This window comes from Solenopsis invicta, chromosome 10 (assembly GCF_016802725.1).
Source record: "Solenopsis invicta isolate M01_SB chromosome 10, UNIL_Sinv_3.0, whole genome shotgun sequence".
NCBI classification, from domain to species: domain Eukaryota; kingdom Metazoa; phylum Arthropoda; class Insecta; order Hymenoptera; family Formicidae; genus Solenopsis; species Solenopsis invicta.
The window spans coordinates 12,319,313-12,331,672 of NC_052673.1; the positions used below are offsets into that span (position 1 = coordinate 12,319,313).

Genomic DNA, 12,360 nt, shown 5'->3' on the forward strand with positions numbered 1-12,360 from the left:
CCTCTTTGCTAAATTGACATGTCGACCTTTTGCAATTTTAGCCATACGCATGACTTCCAAGTTTAAAGTCCTCGCGAGGAGACCAGATCTTCTGCGTGTAAGCGTGCGCGTGCGTTTGGCTCATCCGCAAATTTCGGATGTGTGCTACGACTCATTCGAGTGGGGGAACGAACAAGGGAATTCGGGGGATGGAGAGGGGCGTAAATAAGGTATTACCATAAGGTCCTCGAATGTTCGGAGGATATATAAAGCGGAAGACGTGCACGAGATGTTAAGTCAGTGCATGAGAAGCTTCCGAGTAGCATCTTAGGGAAAATCAAATATATCCTTTTGTCGACATGAATACATTGGTGAGTTTTTTGTGCAAATAAAAGGCATTACGCAATTCAGTGGCGCAAGATATTTGTAGATGTGATCTTTCGAATCTACCATATTTCTGTAATATGAGTGCTTCTATAAATCAATCAAAATGTCTCGGTTTAGTCAGACAATTTATAGTGCGAATCCTTTTAACTTAAAAATACAATCGAGGATCTTTGTTAATTTTTACTGCTTATAAACTGTGTTATTCAAAATTTTTAATTAATTAGTAAATAAAAGCAAACGTTTATAAAAAAAATGTTACAAGATTTATAAATAACATGATACGTATATATGTATATCATATAGATTCTGTTTTGCTTGCGTTGAATTATTTTTTATATTTTTATTTTATAAATTAGTTCTCTTTCATTTTCCTTCTAACATAAAACTAAAATCTCTTTCATCAAGATGTCAAATTTTTACGTAGTTTAATCAATATATTTTATTGTCATGTAACGAATATTGCAAAATATATTTAAATAGAAATGTAAAGCGCTCTACCAAACTACACGGAAAGAAATAAAACTTGAAAATATTGGCTAAATGTCAGTATCTAATTCGTATTTTTCTGTCATTGCTAAAAGTTGGCTATTAAAGATGAAGTACATTTCCTGTGAGATATAACAGATTAATTTTATTGGTCAAAATAAAAAGTGTGCTTCAACTCGAATAGCTAAGAAAACTATTCTTCAATATCTTGCGCGCGTTTAAACCGCAATTATTTAAGCTGTATTTGATTCTAAAAGCGAATATTTTTTGCTGTAGAGCTGCTACATTGTAATAACTAATAAATTAAGCTTCAATAACAACGCCGTTAACTATACCTATTTTTAAGAACCATCTTAGCTGCCGCAGCTATATTTTAGCTTCGTTGACTAAACCTTTCTCTGCATTGTGTAAGATGAGAATTATGTTGATATTTTTGCTCTTTCAATACTGTTACTTGTCAATACAAATTTTAAGGCAAAATATTCTCTATTCTAATACGGAAATAAAATCAAAATTTACGATACAGGCTCAAAGGGTACGGATTCTTTGTCTTTCCAGGTAATTGCTTTGTGCGCCTTAGTGGCAGTGGCGATTGCCGGCCCCGTTGGCCAGACCACCCCCGTTGACACCAGCCCAATCCCCATTCTTAAACACGCCTTGGACGGGCCCAACCCCGACGGATCCTACAACTACAGCTACGAGACCGGCAACGGTATTCAGGCTCAGGAGGAGGGTCATCTCAACAATGCCGGTAGCGACGGCGAAGCCCTGGAGGCACATGGCAGCTTCAGCTTTACTGACGCCGACGGCCAGACCTTCCAAATCTCGTACATAGCCAATGAGAATGGATTCCAGCCAGAGGGTGCTCACTTGCCCACCGCGCCCCCGGTGCCACCTCAAATCCTAAAGGCCCTTCAGTACATCGCCGAACACCCCCAGGAGAACGAAGAGGTTTAAAGGATATCGAGAGAGGTTCTGTGACGGATGGAGGAGAGAATCGGCGAGACAAAGGCGAATCTCGAGAAGATGAGACGATCGAAAGAAGCCTGGAGCGGAACCGATCGTAATCGCATCAAGGTTCGACGGATATTCGATCCCTGTGTAGACCAACGATCTTGCCCTTCGTGATTATTTTTATATTTATACATGCTCATATAATTTTTAAAACTTTTTTTGTACAACATCTGTATATGAATCCCGATGATGTGCTGTAAATAAATTTCGTTGCTGTGCAAGTCTCGTTCGCATTTATCGGGGATAAGCGACGCAGGGTGCTCGATCCATTAACCGCGTTAATGATTTATTTTTAACGAGCAAACCGAGGCACTAAGAGGTGTTTACGAAGTTGTGGAAGTTTGGAACGCAAATTTCTTCGTGCACCGTTCTTTTCAAGAACTTTTATGATCCATTGCTTTACAGAGATACGACGCAACAATGGTATCTCGCAACAATGAATAATGACAATAATCGGTGTTTTTATCCCGAATATTAATCGTGTACTTTAACATTTTGAGTTTCGCGTTATATGTCAAAATAAAAATTTTATTCCCATCGACGAGCTGTCAATAAATTAATTGTAAGGCGCGCGCTATGCCATTATTTTAATGATCTAGGTCAAAATTTACATGAATGAGTTATGATAATGCACGAAGAAATAAATAAATGCAATCTATTTATGGCCTTCGTTGTAAGAAGTAATCGTACGGTTGCAGACTTATTCAAGAAAATTTTGAGGAGAGGCAGGTACATGTAAAAAATATTAACCGCATTTATCAAATAATCTTAGCGTAACTTATTTATGCCATTGTTTACATATGCTTGAATGTTACATACATCTCGAATGTAGATCATTTACTTCAGTTCTGGATGACAACGACAAAAAAGTAACAAAAATATAAAAAATTATGTATGCACTTATATAACAAAAAGATTCTTTTTTTTGTATATTTTAAAACGTTTTACTATCTGCGTTTGATTATGAGATCATGCGCAAACTACGAGAAAGCATATACGAGAACAGAACGAATCACTAATTATCTCTAACTATCTCTAACTATCTACCGCTCGATTGATATGAGAATGCTGTAAGGACATAACTCCTATCAAAATTGATCTCTAAGACAATACTTGTACTAATTTCTATAAAAATGCCAATGTTTATTGGAAACGTCGTAATGCGTGAAGCGGCAGGAGGGGTAGGCAATTAGACGGACTTAACACTATAACTACTTTGCGAGCGCACGCGTTCAGTTTCGTTTATTCGAAGGCAATCGGTACTGGCGACTGTCACGGCGGACCGCGTTCTGCGTCGGTCTGTCCTTCTCGATCGGTTCCGGGGTGGTGGGCTGCTTGGCGAGCCATTCGAGTGCACGCTGGATCGCCGGTGGAATCGGCGGCGGGGTGGGAATATGGGTGCCGGACACTTGGGTGCCGAACTCGTCGGCGGTCCAGCTCATGGCGATGGGGGTGCCGTCGGGCGCATTGTATTGCACCGAGCCTTGAATGAGCTGCGTCTCGTCGGAGGTGCCGGCGTATTTGCGGCTACCGGTCTCCCGCTGGAGTATGCCGCCTTCGGTCTGGTAGGCGAATGAATAATGGCCGCGGGTGTCGCCGAGATCACGCGAGTCACTTACGGTCTTCTCCGGCTCCTTGAAGTATTGGCCGTGAACGAACCCGAAAAGGGCAGCTAACAACTGAAAACGAAGAAATAAAATCAGTATTTTTGATCCTGTTCTTATTCGAGAGATTGTTTATATTATGGTCCGAATGCAGAATGCGCTTATAAAGATGTTCGCGTGCTTTTTTGTCATTTTTTATCTTTATCGTTTATTAAATGTAAAACAAGGATAGAACGATAATAAAAAACATTGACATCTTTATAAACGCGTTCGTGAGTCTTAAAATCGGTGCGCAGCATCAGCTATACACGTCTCGTTAAAATTTATGCCTGAAGACTTCCATGACTTGTAAAATATAAGATTAATTTGTAAATTATACGCTCAGTGATTTTTTGCACGGTGATTCAATCGATGATTTTAATCATTCATTTTGACTAGTATACATAACAGTGGAAATGTATTTTCAAATTTTTTGTTAAATTTACATTAGCTTGTATTTATTATTATAAATTCGTGATATTTCAAAACTGAGTTCGCGCAATTTGTAAAATTAAGAAATGTTTATCCACAAAAATTATGATCCAAAAAGTTGATTGATGATTTCTCGGGCGTTATTGCAGAGTTAATTACATCATCCTCGTAAATGAATAACGGACACGTTGTTTTCAGGATGAGACAACGACGACACCGGGCGTCCTTCTCGACGGCGGTGCGACGGATTCAACAGTGTTTAACGCTGTTAAGTGATAAATACACTCAATTTTCCGCGACAAGCGTTTACGATCACACTAAATTCACTTTTATAGACTTCTCGAAGGCGTAGTAAAGGCCGCATAAAATAATCGAATTTTATCGTTACCTCGCGAATATCTCAATGGGCGGTTTCGCACGTGACATAAATATCGAAATGATATTATTTGAGCAAAACGAAAGATCGGAACGTGCTATCTCCATCTTGAGGAGACGCTCGCAGTGTCGGTGATGGTACACGGTCGAAACGTGGAGAACCGGCGCGTGTCTGTACACCAGGTGCGTTAATCCTCGTCACGATGTATGTCCCGTAAAGCCGCCGGAGATACCTTTCCCCGTGAAAGGTCAGGACAAGATAAATGTGTTGGTAGGTAGGTAGGTCACGATTGCGACTGGTAAGGGGAGCCGGGAAGGGAACCTCGCGCTAATGACGCCGTATTACGTTGCTCACTATCAAACGTGACTTTTTCCCATAGCAATACTGTTCGATTAGCATCCGGTGACCGAGACCGATTCGTTTTGTGCCGGTTTAGTCGGTGCATTCCCGCCACCATTCACTGTGCAGCGCGAATCAATCGCGTTCAATGTAAATAAACGCATTCCTTTAATATGAATCATAATATTTATATTATTGATATATTTATATTATTTATATGATGTTAACAATATAATAATTAATAAGAAATTGATAATTATAATTTATATTTAACTTTAAAAATTTCCAAATAGACAGAAGTAATTATATGGCAATAAGATATTATTTTCAATATTTGTATTATTAATAGTATTAATAATATAATGATAATAATTATTAATATATTAATAATATTAGAAAATTGATAATTATAATTTTATATCCAATTGGAGATTATGAAACAGATAAAATAATTGCATGACAATAAAATATTATTTTAAATATTGATAATATATAATAGGTAATACATAATATGTAATATTAATAATTTTAATATGTAATAATAATAATATTAATAATTATTAATCATATTAAAAACTTATAATATTACAATTTAAATTCAACTGAGAATTGGCAAATGGATAGAAATACCCAATAAGAACAGAATCGTTATATATATATTTACTGAACGTAAGTATTGTATAAAACGGGTATAAAACAGGTATGTCCACATTTTATACCATCTTTCGTTTAATAAACGTACATATAAAGCAATCATGTTCTTATTGGGTAATTGGGCAATAAGACTTTTTTCAAGTTTTTGTTATTAAAAAGAAACTTATTTATGTTTATAAATGTTTCTTATAGTTACGTTACATTTTATTACATGATTTCACTGGCATGGAAAACTGATAAGATTTCCCGATAACAATATTTATCAATATTAATATCGTTAAAATATTAAACAGATGTCTTGGATTAGTTGTGTTTTATACAGAGAAAGTGGACAGTTAGAAAACGTTTGCGTATATGCAAATTAACGGCTCGTTCGTCATGGTCGATGTCGGTAATCATCGTCACTGCAAGACGCGCGCGACAATATCGCCATTATACGAGCTTTACAGATTTAATGAGTTATGTAATTTAAATAGATTACGCAACGCCGCTGTTTTGCGCCGCGTAACTTTCGTACGATGATGGATAGCCCTACCGTACGTGTACGCAACGTTAAATCACGCACGGCCGTTCATAAATATGTACGGGCGATCAACTTCGACTTTGCGATTTAGAGAAATCAATGATTGGACGTGTTTATTGTCATGGAAATTAAATGCATGAAGTGTGACTAATGCGGAAATATATGCGAAAATTGAACGCGTTCTCCATTTTTTTTTCCACGAAAGACTGTCGCAAGGAGAAATTATTGCGCGCAATTTTATCGACGTTTTTTTTTTAACCGGACGATTTATCGCGACCGTACGGTAAAATAACAAAAATTGATCGGCATGAATAAATGACTTTTGGACAATAAATAAAATGCATCATTTAATGGCGCCAATTTTAAATGTATAGATTAATGATGGCGAAATAAATACGAGCTCGAGGTAATCTATTTTACTTATATTGTCAAAGTTTAATGTAACGCTTAATATTATATATGCGAGGGATCAAATGTAAAATATTGTACATACATTTTACGTTCGTACGTATAATTTATGTGTATTTCCCCGTGACCTAGATAGGTAAAGCCTCATAAAGTTACAAAAATGCAGTGGCACATCATACTTTATCTGTGCGCTACACATAAAAGCTTTTTCTTCTGAACAGAGTCCCAGTAAAATTACAACTTATATTCATGCATATATGTTACGCGAAAGTTAGCTCCGTGCATTTGTTAGGCGAAAAACGTTATTACATCTTTCTCGCGAAAATACATACAGATTTTCTTAATGCCCGAACAAGGGAGAAAAAAGAAACCTCAAACAATTTTTTTTGGTCTAACTTGATTTTATTTTAACTCTCTCGAATTATCAAAATGACGTTGTATCAGTTACATTTGATATAGAGAGGAAAAATATACTATTGACTTTTCTTTTTATTTTCTATTTTTTTTTCATATTTTTTTATTTACATTTATCTATGTTCGTTATGTTCATCATGAAACGAATGGACCGCGGTTGAAAATCGAAAGGTCAACCATTGAAAATAAATTACGCGAGAAGATACGATCGTCCGTAAGATCCGAGAAAGTCTTCGAAGAGGAGCAGACTTACCAGGGCACGCATGCTGCCGGCGATGATCGCGAGTTTATACGATTGCGGTGCGCGTGCCCGAGCTGGAAACGAGGAGCGTCCTGAGCCGAGCGGGTGCAGCGCGTTTAAGCGGAATAGACGAGAGACGTTAGGCAAAAAAGGCAGGGCACCGGCAATCGAGCACCACGAGTCACATGTAGAGCTTGCCTCTCCCGATGGTTGCCGGCGTGAAGTTCGCGAGCAACTCTTGGACCGTTGGGGGCAGAGCCGACCTTTATACCGGCGCAGTCCACGATGCGGAGACGCCACAGCCTTTACATAACCCGGGAAAGTTTAATTCGGCGCGGCCGAGTCTGCGTTGCTCCCTCTAAGAGCTCTAGAATCGGGAGCACGCCGTCCAAGCGGCCCGGCGGCGTCGACGGCGGCACCCCCGCTTGGATGCGGCAGGTGCTATCGCCGCGGCATGGCGTGTGATCTTCACCCACCTGCGGGAAACCTGCGGAAAGAGGGGATCTATTCGCAGGCACCAGCGTGACACGTGTTCGACTACTCGCGCAATTACGCTCCGCGCCGGAGGTTTTCCTCCTTGACGACGATGGTCCGCGCGACTTGCAGTTTTCGCCCTTACGTAATGACACATCAAGGCGATCTTGCCTTGCGCAACCTGCGGACTCGGACACTGGGGGACTCGGCGACTTCTCCTTTTCGGTTACCGCAGCGGCTCGGGGCGATCTCGCGGGATCGCTGTCGCTTGGGGGCGTCGAGAAAGAACGAGAGAAAAAAGTGGAAAGACAAAAAATGAATGAATGAGAGAAAGAAAAGGCAATTATTTGTTCAGGGAAACAATTTGGTCCGATGTTTGCTGCAATGTCCAATATTGTTTCTCGCGCAATATTGGAGATATGAACAGACGCGTGCACTTGCGAGGATTAGATAATGCAAATATGTGTAAACGTTTCGTTTATACATGAGCGGAAAGATTAATTAACGTCTGTCTGACCGCTGACGTGCGCGCTGACAGCAAAAACGCGAATTGGACGGATCAGCGAATAATTTAGCAAATGATTTTATAATTGTTTTATGATCTTGTTAGATTTGCGACAGCCATGTAGCGTCATGACAGGTCGAGAGACAACCGCTTACCGCTTTTTTGCTGCATCCGCTGGATAGATTCTCCACGAAGCGATCGGAAATCAAGACACGTCGTCGTTGAGATACAACGGGGAAAAGGAGACTGAAATTCGATGACGCTTTCAGTGTTTTTTTTTCATGCTACATGACGTAAGTGTTTTATCGTGCTGCTCACGGAAATGTCGAGACAACCCATATTATCATATAAATTTGAAGACAATCAGAATAGAAATCTCTACTTTTCGATAATCGCGTGGCGTCTGGGGTCGTTCGCGAGCCTAGACAACAACTGAGATTATTCGACGGGAAATTATAGAAATATTTCACGTAGGCTTTAATGTCAGATGCAAACGAACGCGCCGGTGCCCCATTGTGAAAGGCACGGGCCATTCGCAATCCGAAAATTCGGCTAATTTCTAGATCCTGCACGTGTATAAATTAAGCAACACAAATTACCTTTTAAGGCCTCCCTGATCACCGCGCACTCATATTTATCCCGTTCTTTACATCGTTTACAAAATTTCTTACCGAATTCTTAGCGAGGGTTCCTGTTACGAAATCGACGATGTCGTGACTGACTGACTCAAATCGACGATATAACTGAGCGTTAAAATTCCAATTGCGCAATTCATTTTCCGAGCGAACGGATATTTTCCTTCTTCACGGCGCGAGGGAGGCAAAGGTTACTCTCAAGTGTACCTATCACTTAACCTTAGGGTAATGACATCGTCTTAAGCACCCGTTACCTAGTCTTCGTGGGAATTGAACCCACAGACAGCCACCAGGCTGGTCCTTGGCCCAATGATCCTACCAACCATATAGTAACGTGCACGCGGCCGCAAGTGCACGTGTAGACAAGGGTATTACGCGATAATCAATGTTTATCGCGTAAAAGGAATCGCGGTGAAAGGAAACGGAACCTTCGTTAGACGGGGCGTGAGCCGAATGGGAAAACCACCTGAGATAAATGAAAACATCCGTCGATGCTCTTTTACTTATTTAACGGCTCTTGTAACTTGCGTATTTCTATGAGCTTTTAGTCGAGTTTTGATACTAAAGAAATAATAAAGATCGCATGAAGTTTTTGCACTAGATGTTGTTTATTTTATAAATATGTTACTGTTAATACATAATTATTATAAATCATAGTTTCAGATTTTGACAAAATGAATAAACTGCATATGTAAGTTTATAACAATTTATAAACCGCATTATATTGATAGAAAAATGGGTAACAATTGATGTTTTATTTAAGTTAAAACTAAAAAAAAAAAATCTATTTTCTTTAGTTCTTCTCGATAAAGTTTAATAGAGATCTTATAATTATTACTGATTAGTAATATTGAATTGGTAATATTGATAGGTTGCTTCAATATTTTTACAACTTAAAATTATTTTTGCGTTTATGTCAGCCATGATTGTGGAACTACACTGACACGTTCTCTTCACACAATCACTATCGCCAGCGTTGGCAACTTGTGAAGTATGCGAAAAGTTTCATACTTGAATTAAACTGAGAGGAATTTTTATATTCGGAATTTGGCCAATATTTTCTAAAAAATATTTATTATGGATTTTTTCACTAACCGAACTGGTGCATACTGATGTAGATGTAAAAATTTGACACGAACACCCAAATAGCAGATAAAAATAAATTACCTAAACAAGGTAACTTTAAGATATCAAGATGATGAAATTTTAATACACAACTACAAAAAAGTAATTTAAATTTGCGCGAATCACCTGAAAAAGTGAAACCCATACACGAGTGGAAACGAAATAATCTAGCTTCGATTCCCAATAGAAAAAAAGTGATAAATGGTGCAAAAAACTTACAAGAACCTAAATTGCCTCACACTCAAAGAGTTTCGAAACGTCTTCCCGATTAACTAGCAGATAACTCTATATTTGGAATTCTGATAAGCTGTCGGCCTTGATTATCACTGTCAATATTCCTACTATATAATATATAAAAATAAACTGATTCTCAAGAATAAATAATTTGGGTTAATTAATTTGAGTTCTTATAATAGACTTTACACGATCAATAATACTGTCAGTAATATTGATCGTGTATAATATTGATTAATTGATATAGAATATTAACAGTGATCCGGATTTCTTGATTTTCGAATATCCCTACACAGTCAATATGTATTATTATACAGCGATACTGAGTTTGACAAACAAGAAATCCAAATCATCGTCAATATTTTACATTAATCTATCAATATTATAATCACATACGATTTATAGTATTGTTAGTATTTGTAGATATTGACGATATTATTGACCACGTAAGGTTCCTATTAGGGTTGACTAAGTTAATTTTGTTTTTAACTAAAGTTAAAGTTAATATAGTTTATAAAATTAATTAAATTATTAATTAAAAGTAAAATTAATTTAATAATTTGGATGTCTACAAACATCTCTAAATTGACTAGCAATTTAATTTGTAATTACATTTCTAGTTTAATTTGTAATTACATTTCTAGTTCTACTTTACTGCAAATTCATGTGTGTACTTTATGTGTATAATCATCACTTTTTACACATTTATATACGTGTAATTTTTGAACTTTTTACGCTTATCGTGTATCAATATTGAATTACACGTTACATCCAAGCGTGTGGACAAAAATTACACGCTTAAAATTAATTTAATGCACAAAAAATGTAAATGCGTGAAAAATAACTACACGTTTTGCACACTTAGATTTGCAGTGCTAACGGCTGTGTTTTAAAGTCCGGCAAACACGTTACGCTTAGTTCGAGAGAAATCTCGTAAATGTATATAAATTCCTAGAAAATTATTATTGTGCAATAAAATCCGCTTTTGACCGGTTAGCCGTTTTTCTCAATTTAAATATGTTGATATACTTCCCTATCTCCATTGGTTATTGTTTTACAGAAGTTTTTATTTTTTTTCATAAAAACTACTAGGATAAAATCAAAATAATATTTGATGACAAAATTAAAATGTAATTAAAATATGAATTTATATAGTTTTAAAGGTCCTCGCTATACCATCTACGCAGTAAAACGGAACTAGACGATTGCTTCATGCAGACTTAAAATCATCGCAGTAGATATGGTTGCCATTGTACAGGCGGAAAACAGCGTTTTATTTGTCTATGTGTAGAATAAAACTGATCACTACATTCACAGTATCGTTAATTGAATTAATAACTTGGGAAAAGTTCCATGCATAATTAAACCGTCATGTAATCGTGCTAGAAACATTCGTTGCTCAATCTTCTCATCTATAAGATTTCTAGGTATAGGATCCCTTTTGCTCGTGTTACCTTAGGTATGCTTTCTATCAGATCCATAGAAAGATAAGCAAATGTCGATGCTACTTTAACGGACAAGCTTCTTGAGAAAGTGACCTTGTGTCGAAAAGAAAAGTTGTGGTTGTTAATTGCCTATATTAAATTATCAGCCGATTATTGGCGTTAATATATCATTAAAAGATAAGATATCGTTCTCAAACATATAAAAGAGTGCAGAATTCTAGATATTATCAGTCCGCAGAATTTTATTTATAACGTCGAAAATATAATAAAATTAATTAATTAATTAAATAATGCAATAAATATTCTCATGAATTAATCATGTAAGTATAAAAAGTGAAAACTATGTCGTGATGATTAGATCAGACGCTTAACATCGATGATAATAAATGTTCGCATATTTTTTGATTTGTCAATTTCGGTATTAAATAAGATTGAATAGTATTTTCAGTAAATTAATATTTTAAAAAATAAATAAGTTAAAGTTAATGGCACGCAAAATTAATTTAGTTCCGTTAAAAAATGCAGGCATGATTAATTTAGTTAAAAATTGCATTAAGATTGAATCAACTTGAGTCAAATTAAAAATTTTGAAAAGCATTATTTATATTAAATTAGAATGTAATTTCTAAAAATTATTGCAGATTATATATTCTGAATAATGAAATTATTATAATATGGATCATTGAATAAATTTAATATTTTACTTTTAAATCAAATTTATATGAAATAACAGAGATATGTTGTGCTTTTTATAAGCAAATGTATTTCTTCTTTAACAATTCTTTGTTTAACACAAGTAAATTTTTAACTTATAGGAAAATAGTTAAACTTTTATGTGTTTTAAAAATAACTAGTTGAAATAAAAAAATTAGCTAATATAACATTAATTAAGTTAAGTTGAAAGTTATTAACTTTTAACTTTTCAACTACAGTTATTACCCAACTTTGGATATCAATTTTTCATCTTTTTTACAATTCATATCGCTATCATATCGCTTTACAATGTATTCGAGATTTAGTTCCAGGATTTGATAAAATATTCGAAT

The 12,360-nt window shown here is 36.3% G+C and overlaps 2 protein-coding genes across 2 annotated transcripts; one reads left to right on the plus strand and one right to left on the minus strand.

The window, feature by feature from the left end:
* The first annotated feature begins 258 nt into the window (after nt 1-258).
* On the plus strand, nt 259-2,087 carry LOC105193185 (endocuticle structural glycoprotein SgAbd-8). The gene is made up of 2 exons (XM_011157542.3): nt 259-350; nt 1,411-2,087. The coding sequence occupies exons 1-2, from the start codon at nt 339-341 to the stop codon at nt 1,807-1,809; spliced, it is 411 nt and encodes a 136-aa protein (XP_011155844.1). The 5' UTR covers nt 259-338; the 3' UTR covers nt 1,810-2,087.
* Nucleotides 2,088-2,620: 533 nt separating this feature from the next.
* On the minus strand, nt 2,621-7,227 carry LOC105193184 (endocuticle structural glycoprotein SgAbd-4-like). The gene is made up of 2 exons (XM_011157540.3): nt 6,909-7,227; nt 2,621-3,545 (listed from the first exon to the last, which is right to left on the minus strand). Exons 1-2 carry the CDS (start codon nt 6,918-6,920, stop codon nt 3,099-3,101), a joined length of 459 nt encoding a protein of 152 aa, XP_011155842.1. The 5' UTR covers nt 6,921-7,227; the 3' UTR covers nt 2,621-3,098.
* Between the last annotated feature and the right edge of the window lie 5,133 nt (nt 7,228-12,360).